General features: G+C 43.3%; 1 protein-coding gene across 4 annotated transcripts in view; it reads right to left on the bottom strand.

Annotated features, from left to right (window-relative positions):
* Positions 1-13,227, bottom strand: part of drc12 (dynein regulatory complex subunit 12 homolog) — a 36,891-nt gene that overhangs the window by 8,199 nt on the left and 15,465 nt on the right. For all 4 annotated transcript variants that reach the window (XM_063038493.1, XM_063038491.1, XM_063038494.1 and 1 more), the window contains one exon: positions 3,626-3,745. In XM_063038493.1, the coding sequence (XP_062894563.1) occupies positions 3,626-3,745 (120 nt within the window). The remainder of the gene's footprint in view (positions 1-3,625; positions 3,746-13,227) is intronic.

Genomic DNA, 13,227 nt, shown 5'->3' with positions numbered 1-13,227 from the left:
AGTAAGGAGGCATAGGATCCAAGGGAAAATTGCTTTGTGGATCCAGAACTGGCTTTCCCACAGAAGGCAAAGAGTGGTTGTAGATGGGTCATATTCTGCATGGAGGTTGGTCACCAGTGGAGTGCCTCAGGGATCTGTTCTGGGACCCCTACTCTTCATGATTTTTATAAATGACCTGGATGAAGAAGTGGAGGGATGGGTTAGTAAGTTTGCTGATGACACAAAGGTTGGGGGTGTTGTGGATAGTGTGGAGGGCTGTCAGAGGTTACAGTGGGACATTGATAGGATGCAAAAAATGGGCTGAGGAGTGGCAGATGGAGTTCAACCCAGATAAGTGTGAGGTGGTTCATTTTGGTAGGTCAAATATGATCATAGAATATGGTATTAATGGTAAGACTCTTGGCAGTGTGGTGGATCCGAGGGATCTTGGGCTCCGAGTCCATAGGACACTCAAGGCTGCTGTGCAGGTTGACTCTGTGGTTAAGAAGGCATATGGTGCATTGGCCTTCATCAATCGTGGGATTGAGTTTAGGAGCCGAGAGGTAATGTTGCAGCTGTATAGGACCCTGGTCAGACCCCACTTGGAGTACTGTGCTCAGTTCTGGTCACCTCACTATAGAAAGTATGTGGAAACCATAGAAAGGGTGCAGAGGAGATTTATAAGGATGTTGCCTGGATTGGGGATCATGCCTTACGAGAATAGGTTGAGTGAACTTGGCCTTTTCTCCTTGGAGCGACGGAGGATGAGAGGTGACCTGACAGAGGTGTACAAGATGATGAGAGGCATTGATCGTGTGGGTAGTCAGAGGCTTTTTCCCAGGGCTGAAATAGTTAGCATGAGAGGGCACAGTTTTAAGGTGCTTGGAAATAGGTACAGAGGAGATATCAGGGGTAAGTTTTATACGCCGAGAGTGGTGAGTGTGTGGAATGGGCTGCCAGCAACAGCAGTGGAGGCGGATACGACAGGGTCTTTTAAGAGACTCCTGGACATGTATATGGAGCTCAGAAAAATAGAGGGCTATGGGTAACCCTAGGTAATTTCTCAAGTAAGGACATGTTTGGCACAGCGTTGTGGGCCGAAGGGCCTGTATTGTGCTGTAGGTTTGCTATGTTTCTATGTTTCTCTTTATCTACCCTGTTATATCCTTTTAAGATTTTTTAACATTTCATTGGGACCTTATCTCAATATTGTAAAATCAAGGGAACCCAATCTGTGTAATCTCCCCTTGTATAGTAAAGTTATAATTGCAGTGAATTTTCAATTTACTTCCTCCACTGCAATATATCCTTCCTTATTTAATGAGAGCAGACGGTATACAATACTTCAGATGCTATTTCAGCAAAGTTTCGGCAAGCCATCATTCCTCTTGTATACAACGCATCTTACAGTAAATGCCAACATATTGCTTGCTTTCCCAATTACCTGCTGTACCTGCATATTAGCTTCCAGTGATTTGTGTACAAGGACTTCTGGTCCCTTATGTACGTTTCAGTCCTGATTGTTTAAAAGATATTCCGCCTCTCCATTTCTGCCAAAGGAGGTGACCTCATATTACTTCACATTGTATTCCATCTGACATGTACGTATCTATTCATTTAGTCTGCCTATATCATGCTGAAATTTTTCCACATCCTCTTCACAGTGTTCCCTGACACCTGATAGTGTCAAACTAGAAGCTGATTGGTGAGCAAGTCTGGGTGAACACATGGTCAAGGAGTTAGAAAGCCAAGGAGATCACAGAGGGGGAGAAGTGAGAAAGGGCTTCACTGAACTCAGACCCTGTTTTCACCCATCCTCCTGTCCAGCAAATATGGACATATCTCCTCATCCAATTCATTGACACATGTTGTTAACAACAGGAACCTCTGCACCAATCCATGCATATCCTCATTGGTTAAAGACAACCAACTCCAAAAAAAAATTCAATTTTTTCTGATTCTAAGTTTTTCCTGTCTATTACTCAATCTTCAATCCACACCATTATATCTCATCCGCAATCACTGGTGCTCTGACCTTTTTTACCTTATGTGATCTTATTGAAGGCCTAAAAGTCCAAATACTACACATCAACTAGTTTGTTACAACCTAAAAAAAATGCTAACAGAGTTGTTTAACATGACTTTCCTTTCATGAATTTGTGTTGCTTCTACTCAGACCCATTAATACTTATAAAATGTCCTGTTACCACTTCCTTAATAATAAAACCCAGCATTTTTCTCACTACTGATGTCAAGCTAACTGGTCCATAGTAATACAAAGCACTAGAGGAACTCAGCAGGTCAGGCAGCATCCATGGAAGTGAATAAACAGTCAACGTTTTGGGCTGAGACCCTTCTTCAGGACTGGAAAGGAAGGGGGAAGAAGCTAGACTAAGGTGGGGAAGCGGAAGGAGTACAAGCTAGACGGTGATAGATGAGCGAATCTTGGTAAGCACATGGTCAAAGAGTCAGAGAGCAGAAGAGATCACAGAAGGGAAGCAGTGAGAGAGGGTCTCATGAACTCAAACCCTGTTTTCACCCATCCTCCTTCTTAGTTTTCTCCTCCTCTCCTTTCTATATAGCTATTTCTGGAGTCCTACAATATAGCTACTCCCAGAGGATTGCAAACTACTCGTACCAATGACCTATTTTCTTTGTAATTTCTCAGTGCTTCCAAACTGATTTTACATCTTGATCTTCCAAGCCAAGGTCATTTTATCTCAATTGTGTTAATCCTTTCTCATCAGAGATATTTTGCCTTTTTTCCCTAATCTAAACCATTCTTCCATATTGTCATACTCCATGGAATTCAGTATCCAGACTTACTCCCTTTGCAATCACATCACTGTGATGGCTATCAGGTTATACCAGTTTATGTCTATTTGTTCCATCATACTGATTTAGAGTCAAAGTAATTTTCACATTGAAAACCTACCAAGTCCATGAAAGCTCTTGCCAAGCAAAACAGTCAGTTCCATTCTCCACATTTGCCCACTGCTCTGCAAATACTTTAGGCATCTAATCAATTTTGTTTTGTATTCACTGATTATTTCCATTTCCATGATCCTCATAGGCAGCAAGTTCCAGATTACTTTCTTGCATGACAAAAGTTCTTCCTCAGATCTTCCATGAATCACTTACGGAAACACTTAAATCTGTACCCCTCGATGTGTAATGGGGACAGCTATCTTCAACAACCTTATTTTAACCCATCAAAATCTTGTCCACCTCAAAAAATAAATTTTGTTTCCTAAAGGAGAGTAGTGAATTCCATTTGCTTCCTGACTGTATAAATTAATTATAATTAAATATTCATCTGACTTTCTTATGCTTGACCTGTCTCTCAAGTTTATCTCATCCAAATAGCTATTTTCCCTTTGCATAGTTGGATTGCTAGTCAGTCTTTGTGGCTGATTCTGATTCTGGATGACAGAAGTGGGTAGAGATGAAGGAACCTCCTCTGTTTCAGGTTTCTGAGGCTATGCTGCCTTTTACACTGGCCAGCACAAATCCGCTAATTCAGTGCGGACTTGAGTCATATTCTGGCAATGCTCACGTTTCTCTTCAGATTCAATTCAATACCACATCTGAGACACACTCCCCAACTCTGAGCATGAATTCTATCCCATGTACATCGCTTCTTTACCTGAATGAATCGATTTCTTAATGGCTTGCTCTTCTTTCAAGTCATTCTTGAGAACCTGCAGCTTCGCCTTCCATTCCTCTTTGACCAGCAAAGCCTGTCTTGCAATGTCCCTCCGCAGAACTGGTGTTTAGAAGATAAGACAGCATTGTCATCATAAGACACATCAAAACTGTGGAGGTCAGAGTCTGGGTATTCATTCCCTCCCCTACCTGTGCAAATTGGCTGCAGTATGTACCATCTACAAAATCCACTGTAGTTACTTCCCCTTCCCCAAATCCTTGACCTCTGCTTCCTAGAAATGGTATGTATCTGGGAGCACCTGCAGGTTGCCCTGACTCGGAAATATATTTCATACCGACTGGGTCTATATACTGGAACTCCCTTCCCAATGGCAGTGTGGAAACACTCTCAGCAGAAGGTCTGCAACAGATTCCGAAGGAGGCTCATTTAGGGATGGCCTTGCCTGCAATGCTTATATCTCAAAAATGAATAAGAAATTAGCCGTTTGGCTTCATGCTTTACATTCTGCCTTTTAATAAGATTGTGGCCTATCTATTACCTCAGCTGCACTTTTCTTCACTAACTCCATGTTATTTGATTCACTAACATACAAAAGTTTATCAATCACTTAAATGTACACAGTAACTGAGCTTCCATGGTGATTTTCAAAAGTTCACTACGCTTTGGCTGAAGGCATCTCTTCCCATCTTAGCACTACGGCCAACTTTATTCTGAGACTGTGAACCCTTGCTCTAGGCATCCCAGCCAAAGGAAACATTTCCCTGCATCTGTCCTGTCGAGCCCCATAGGAAATGTTTATGTTTGAATGAGATTCCGTGTTATTCTAATAAACTCTAAACTGTATAGACTCACTCAGCTTAACCTCCCCCCCCCAAAAAAGATAAACACTCTCCCCTGTAATCAATCTGATGAATCTTTATTACCCTCCTTCTACCTCACGTACATCCTTCCTTAGGTAGGGAGATCATACCTGTTACGCAATATTCCAGGTGTACTCAGATCATTGTCCTTTTTAATTTCAGTAAGACATTGTTACTCTCGTACTCAATGAAGACCAATGTACCATTTGATTTCATAAGGTCATAGAACACTACAGCATAGAAACAGGCCCTTCAGCCCATCTGATCTGTGCTGAACTATAAATTTGTCTAGTCCCACTGACCTGCAACCAGACCATACTCCTCCCATCCACGTACTTATCCAATTTTCTCTTAAGTGTTGAAGTGAATCCTGAATCCAACACTTCCGCTGGCAGCTCGTTCCACACTCTCACTACCCTCTGAGTGAAGATGTTCCCCTCATGTTTCCCTTAAATATTTCACTTTTCACCCTTAACCCATGGCCTCTAGTTCTAATCTCACCCAACCTCAGTGGAAAAAGCCTGCTTGCATTTACTCTATCTTTACACCTCATAATTTTGTATGCCTCCCCTCATTCTCCTACGCTCTAGGGAATGAACATAGAACAGAGAATAGTACAGCACAGTACAGGCCCTTCGGCCCACAATGTTGTGCCAACCCTCAAACCCTGCCTCCCATATAAGCCCCCACCTTAAATTCCTCCATATACCTGTCTAGTAGTCTCTTAAACTTCACTAGTGTATCTGCCTCCACCACTGATTCAGGCAGTGCATTCCACGCACCAACCACTCTCTGAGTAAAAAACCTTCCTCTAATATCCCCCTTGGATTTCCCATCCCTTACCTTAAAGCCATGTCCTCTTGTATTGAGCAGTGGTGCCCTGGGGAAGAGGCGCTGGCTATCCACTCTATCTATTCCTCTTATTATCTTGTACACCTCTATCATGTCTCCTCTCATCCTCCTTCTCTCCAAAGAGTAAAGCCCTAGCTTTCCCTTTCCCTATAACTCAGGTCTTCAAGTCCTAGCAACATCCTTGAAAACGTTCTCTGTACTCTTTCAATTTTATTGATATCTTTCCTGTAGGTAGGTGACTAGACAGCACACACAACTCCAAATTAGGCCTCACCTACATGCTATATAACTTCAACATAACATCTCAAATCCTGTGCTCCATACATTGATTTATGAAGGCCAATATGCCAAAAGCTCTCTTTATGACCTATCTACTGTGACCCCACTTTCAAGGAATTATGGATCTGTATTCCCAGATTTCTCTGTTCTCAGTGCCCTACCGCTCACTGTCTAAGCCCTGCCCTGGTTGGTCCACATCAAAGTGCAACACCACAGACACCACAGATGGTATTAAATTCCACCTGCCATTTTTCAGGCCATTTTTCCAGTTGGTCCAGATCCTACTGCAAGCTTTGATAGCCTTCCTTGCTGTCCACATGCACCAGCCCCCAGCCTTGGTGTCATCTGCAAATTTGCTGATTCAGTTTACTACATCATCCAGTTATTTGATATAGGTGACAAACACCAATGGACCCAGCACCTATCCCTGTGGCACTCTACTAGTCACAGGCCTCCAGTCAGACAGGCAACCATTTACTACCACTCTCTGGCTTCTCCCACAAAGACAATGTCTAATCCAATTTACTACTTGAATGCCAAGCAATTGAATATTCTTGACAAACCTCCCATGCGGGACCTAGTCAAAGGCCTTGCTAAAGTTGATGTAGACAACATCCACTGCCTTGTCTTCATCAACTTTCATGCTAACTGCCTTAAAAAACTCTATAAGTTTGGTTAGACACGACTTACCTTGCACAAAGCCATGTTGACTATCCCGAATCAGTCCCTGACTATCCAAATACTTATATATCCAGTCCCATAGAATATCTTCCAATAACTTACCCACGACTGGTGTCAGGCTCACAGGCCTTTTATTTGCCGGCTTATTTTTAGAGTCTTTCTTAAACAACAGAGTAACATTAGCTAACCTTGCTAGGTCTCATGCAATTTCTGCACTAGCCTCCCACAGGGTCTGAGGGAACACCTTGTTAGGCCCTGGAGATTTATCCACCCTAATTTGCATCAAGACAGCAAACATCTTCTCCTCTGTAATCTTTATAGGGTCCATGACCTCGCTGCTGCTTTGCCTCACTCCTATAGACTCTGTGTCCATTGCCTGAGTAAATACAGAAGCAAGAAATCCATTTAAGCACTCGCCTCATCTCTTTTGGCTCCACGCGTCGATTACCATTCTGATCTTCCAGAGGACCAAATTTGTTCCTTGCAAACCTTTTGCTCTCAACATATCAAAAGAATCCCTTGAGATTCTCCTTCACTGTATCTGCTAGAGAAACCTCAAGCCCTCTTTTAGTTGTCCTGAAGTATTCTCTTGCATTCTTTACACTCAAGTACCTCATTTGTTCCTACCTGCCTATACCTGCTTTTTCTTCTTACCAAGGCCTCAACATCTCTCAAAAACCAAGGTTCCCTAAACCTGTTACCCATGACTTTTATTCTGACAGGAACATACAAATACTGTATTCTCAAAATTTCACTTTTGAAGGCCTCCCACTTGCCAAGCACACCTTTGCCAGAAAACAACCAATCCCAATCCACAATTGCTGGGTCTTTTCTGATACCAACAAAATTGGCCTTACTCCAATTTAGAATCTCAACCCAAAGACCTTTTCCATAGTTAACTTGAAACTAACTGTATGGTTTCCTTCAGGGAAAATCTTGCTTGATGAACCTGCTGGATTTTTTTGAGGAGATTACACGTAGGATAGATAGAGGGGATGCAGTGGATGTTGTATATTTGGACTTTCAGAGGGCCTTTGACATGTGGCTGCTTACCAAGTTAAGAGCTCGTGGAATTATAGGAAAGTTACTAAGATGGTTAGAACATTGACTGATTGGTAGGAGGCAGGAGTGGGAATAAAAGGGTCCTTTTCTAGTTGGCTGCCAGTGATAGTGGTGTTCCGCAGGGGTTGGTGTTGGGACTGCTTCTTTTTATGCTGTATATCAATGACTTAGATGATGGAATAGATGGCTTTGTTGCCAAGTTTTCAGATGATACAAAGATTGTTGGAGGGACAGGTAGTGTTGAGGAAACAGGTAGTCTGCAGAAGGACTTTGACAGATTAGGAGAATGGGCAAGAAAGCAGCAAATGAACTACAATGTTGGAAAATATATGGTCATGCACTTTGGTAGTAGAAATAAATGTGTAGACTATTTTCTAAGTGAGGAGAAAATCTGAAAATCTGAGATGCAAAGGGACTTGGGAGTCCTTGTGCAAAACAACTTAAAGGTTAACTTGCAGGTAGAGTTAGTAGTGAGGAAGGCAAATGCAATGTTAGCATTCATTTCAAGAGGTCTAGAATATAAGAGCAGGGATGTGATGCTGAGGCTTTATAAGGCACTGGTGAGGCCTCACCTTGAGTATTGTGAACAATTTTGGGCTCTTCATCTAAGAAAAGATATGCTGGCATTGGAGAGGAGGTTCACAAGGATTCCGGGAGTAAAAGGGTTATCATATGAGGAACATTTGATGGCTCTGGGTCTGTACTCACTGGAATTTAGAAGGATGAGGGGGGGATCTCATTGAAACCTTTTGAATGTTGAAAGGCCTTGTGACAAGAATACACATAGATTAAGATGTTACCTGTCCTGTGTGATCAGCAGTTGTCCTGCCACCTGTCTTCAGGAGAGAGAGAGATAAGGAAAACAATGGAGCAGCATTTGGAGATGTGTAATGAAGGGACGGGAGAGAGAGTAACAGAAAGAGAGCTGTCAAGAGCGGCTCCCCCTTTGAACCCTGAACTGTTTGAAGTGATGGACAGGCGATACCCCAGCAGGCGGATAAAAAGGGACAGTTCGCTAAGGCAGGACACACACGACACCCGAGGTAACGAGACCCTGGAAGCGGTGCGCCTCTCACAAGTCGGTGGGAAGCTTTTGGACGGCTGTTCGCGGGATCAAGCCATAGACGCTCAGGGTGGAAAGGCACGATCGGCGGGAACCTGGTGTGTGTCCACCCTTGCCTGGGTGCCAGGTTCAGCGCAGGGAAACGACTCATATCTGGAAACGGAGGGGTCACGGTCGGTGACCTCAGATGACATCACAAAGGGCTCGCACGAAAGCTGACTGCGAAGGTCTGTGTGTGGAAGCCGTTTGAATATTCATTTGTTTTGCTCTCTCTCTCCTTCCCCCCACTGTCTGCGAACTGAACTGAACTAAATTGAACTGAACTTTGCATCACTTTGAAATTGGTCATTTACCCCTAGACAACGATAGAGCTTGATTGATCCTGTTATCTTAATTCTGTGTACATGTATGTTTATCATTGCTGAACTGTTGCATTTATTATCCTTTTGATTAGAGTACTGTGTTGCTTGTTTCTTTAATAAAACTTTCTTAGTTCTAGTAATCCAGACTCCAACTGAGTGATCCATTTCTGCTGGTTTGGCAACCCAGTTACGGAGTACGTAACAGCCTAGACAGAGTAGATGTGGAAAGGAAGTTTCCCATGATAGGAGAGTGTAGGACAAGAGGGCACAGCCTCAGGATAGGGGGTGTCTACTTAAAACAGAGATGCGGAGAAATTTCTTTAGCCAGAGGGTGGTGAATTTGTGGAATATGTTACCACAGGCAGCTGTGGAGGCCAGGATGTTGGGTGTATTTAAGGCGGAGGTTGATAGGTTCTCGATTAGTCAGGGTGTGAAAGGTTATGGGGACAAGGCACAAGATTGGAGTTGAGGAGGGGAAAAAAGGATCAGCCAAGATTGAATAGCAGAACAGACTCGATGGGCCACATGGCCTAATTCTGCTCCTATGTCTTATGGTCTATGGCAGTGGTCCCCAACCTCCGGGCCCCGAAGCATGCAGGCATGCAGCGGTAGCCGGAGTGCACCCAGCATATCTTTAAGAAAAAAGCCAAAATAAACAAGTTAATTAATTAGGTGCCGGCTGGCACGTAAATGTCAGGCCAGATCAGAGGCGATTGCCGATTTCACTTGCTCTACGCGATGTTCACTCCTCTTTCCAGGGCACTGGAGCCTTTAGCTGTTCCATTGTTTGTTCAATTTAAACGCCAGCCCAGACAGGCTGAAAAGACAGGGCTGTCAAGATCGAGGTGACTTGTTGAATCTACACAAACTTCTAATAAAGTATAGGCGCTGCCGGGCTTTCTTTGTAATGACAGTTACGTGCTGGTCCCACGACACTCTGACACTTTTCAGAGAGAGAAACATCAATCCTTAATGCCGAAGAATTTAGAGTTATTGACCCTCTCCACCTCAGTCCCTATAACGAAGACTGGCTCCTGGGCGGCACCTAATTAATTAGCTTGTTTATTTCGCCTTTTTTCTTAAAGATGTGCTGGGTGTGCTCCGGCTACCGCTGCACCGCTGCATGCTTCGCAGCCCGGTATCGGTCCGCAGCCCGAAGATTGGGGACCACTGGTCTATGGTGTTATGATTACTAGATGCAAAGTGCTTCCCTACACAAACTTCTGTCACCTACCCTGTCTCATTCTCCAATAGGAGATCTAGTATCACACTCCCTTTCCTGAACACATTTGACAAACTCTATCCCATCCAGCCCTTTTACAGTATGGGGGTTCCAGTCAATATGTGGAAAGATAAAATCACCTACTATAACAACCTTATGTTTCTTGCAACAGTCTGCCATCTCTCTACAAATTTGCTCCTCTAAATCACGTTGACTAATAGGGGGTCTACAATATAATCCAATTAATGTTGTCATCCCTTTGTTATCCCTCAGTTCCACCCATATAGCCTCCTCACTAGTCAAGCTCTCTAGTCCGTCCTGTCTGAGCACTGCCATGACATTTTCCCTGACCTGTAACACCACCCCTCCTCCTTTAATCCATCCCGCTCTGTCATGTCTAAAACAACAGAACCCTGGATCATTGAGCTGCCAGTCCTGCCCCTTTTGCAACCAAATCTCACTAATAGCTACAATGTCATAATTCCATGTGCTGATCCATGCCCTGAGCTCATCTGCCTTTCCTACAATACTCCTTACATTGAAATGTACACAGCTCAGAGCATTAGTCCCACCATGCTCATCATGTCAATTCCTGACTTTGTACGTAGGCTTAACAACATCTTTCCCCACAACCTCTCCACTAGCTCTGGTTCCTATCCCTCAGCAACTCTAGTTTAAGCCCCATCCCCTGCAGTACGAGCAAACCTTCCCACTAGGATATTGGTCCCCTTCAGGTCAGGTGCAAACCATCCCTTCTGTACAGGTCCCACCTTCCCTGGAAGACAGCCCAATGATCCAAAAAACCTTATGCCCTCCCTCCGAGGCCAACTCTTTAGCCATGTGTTAAACGGTAAAATCTTCCTATTTCTGGCCTCACTAGCTCATGGCATGGTAGCAATCCTGAGGTCACAACCTTGGAAGTCCTGTCCTTTAACTTACCACCTAACTCCCGGAACTCACTTTGCAGTACCTCAACAGCCATCCTATCCATGTCATTGGTACCAACATGGATAACGATCTCTAGCTGCTCACCCTCCCACTTAATAATGCTATGGACTGGATCCGAGATGTCCCTGACCCTGGCATACGGGAGACAACATACCATCTGGGAATCTCATTCTTCTCCACAGAAGTGTTGGATCTTCTTAAAAACATCAAGATTGATAAGTCCCCAGGGCCGGATGTGATATACCCCAGGTTGCTGTGGGAAGCAAGAGAAGAAATCGCTGGAGCAGTAGCTATGATCTTTGAATCCTCTTTGGCTGCAGGGGAGGTGCTGGAGGATTGGAGAATGACAAATGTAGTTCCTTTGTTTGAAAAAGGTAATAGGGAAAATCCTGGGAACTATAGACCGGAGAGTCTTACGTTTGTGGTCCGCAAACTATTGGAAAGGATTCTTAAGTCCTACTTTGGAAACTTTTTGGAAAGACATTTTTAATATTATTTCAAAGGTATTGAATATAGATATTTCTCCCCATCCTATTACCACTATTTTTGGATTACCTAAAATTTCCAGTAATCTTTGTCCTTCAGCCCGTAGAATGATTGCATTTCTTACTTTAATGGCGAAAAGATGTATTTTACAACATTGGAAGGAGATTAATGCCCCAACTACGTTCTTTTGGTTTTCTCAGACGATACTATGTTTAAATTTGGAGAAAATCAGAAGTAATCTTTATGATACTACAGTTAAATTTGAACAGACCTGGAGACCTTTTATTCAACATTTTCATTTAATGTCATTTTTTTTTCTCTTTGCCCATATTTACACTCCCTTCTTGCTTTTTTAACTGTTTTTAATGGAGGTCGGGTTTGAGGACGTGATTGTTTTAAGTTGTTTAAGTCTACTTGTTACCTAGTTAGCCCATTGCTTTGCTTTGCTTTTTAGATTAGTTGCACGGTGGGGTTTTTTTGGGGTTTTTTTTGGGTTTTTTCTTCTCTTTATTGATATGTATGGAAAATTAGTATACTATTATAATACCTTGTTATTTTATATCTAAACTGCACTGTTTGTACTAACTTTTTTTGTGTATCACTATCTCTTGCAAATTTATATTGCAACAGTGTATTAGTGTCTACATGGTTTACTTTTTGTGTACTAATTTAATAAAAAGATTTAAAAAGAAAAAAAGAAGAATAGGATCTATGAGCACTTGGAGAAGTACAGTCCTCTCAAGGATAGTCAACATGGCTTTGTGAAGGGAAGGTCGAGCCTCACGAGCCTAATTGAGTTTTTTGAAGAGGTAACAAAAGAAATTGATGAGTGTAGGGCAGTAGATGTGGTCTACATGGATTTTAGCAAGGCATTTGACAAGGTCCCCCATGAGAGACTCATCCAGAAAGTCATGAGGCGTGGGATCAGTGGAACCTTGGCTGTTTGGATAAAAAATTGGCTTAAAGGAAGAAAGCAGAGGGTAGTAGTGGAAGGAAAGTATTCTGCCTGGAGGTCGGTGACTAGTGGAGTGCCGCAAGGATCTGTCCTGGGACCCCTGCTCTTTGTGATTTTTATAAACGACTTGGATGAAGAGGCGGAAGGATGGGTGAGTAAGTTTGTGGATGACACGAAGATTGGAGGAGTTGTGAATGGAGCTGTAGGTTGTCGAAGGTTACAAGAGGATATAGACAGGATGCAAAGTTGGGCAGAAAAGTGGCAGATGGAGTTCAATCCGGATAAGTGTGAGGTGATGCATTTTGGAAGGACAAGCCAGAAGGCTGAGTACAGGGTTAATTGTTGGTTACTTAAGAGTGTGGATGAACAGAGGGACCTTGGGGTTCAAATCTATACATCCCTCAAGGTCGCTGCACAGGTTGATAGGATAGTTAAGAAGGCCTAGGGGATGCTAGGCTTCATTAATAGGGGGATTGAGTTCAAGAGTAGAGAGGTCATGTTGCAACTCTACAAATCTCTGGTGAGACCACACTTAGAGTATTGTGCAACACACATCAAAGTTGCTGGTGAACGCAGCAGGCCAGGCAGCATCTCTAGGAAGAGGTACAGTCGACGTTTCAGGCCGAGACCCTTCATCAGGACTAACTGAAGGAAGAGTTAGTAAGAGATTTGAAAGTGGGAGGGCGAGGAGGAGATCCAAAATGATGGGAGATGACAGAAGGGGGAGGGATGGAGCCAAGAGCTGGACAGATGATTGGCAAAGGGGATATGAGAGGATCATGGGACAGCAGGCCCAGGGAGAAGGAAAAGG

Source organism: Mobula hypostoma, chromosome X2 (assembly GCF_963921235.1).
Source record: "Mobula hypostoma chromosome X2, sMobHyp1.1, whole genome shotgun sequence".
Classification (NCBI taxonomy): domain Eukaryota; kingdom Metazoa; phylum Chordata; class Chondrichthyes; order Myliobatiformes; family Myliobatidae; genus Mobula; species Mobula hypostoma.
Note: the sequence above shows the minus strand (reverse complement) of the source record. Positions and strands in the feature narration are given on the sequence as shown.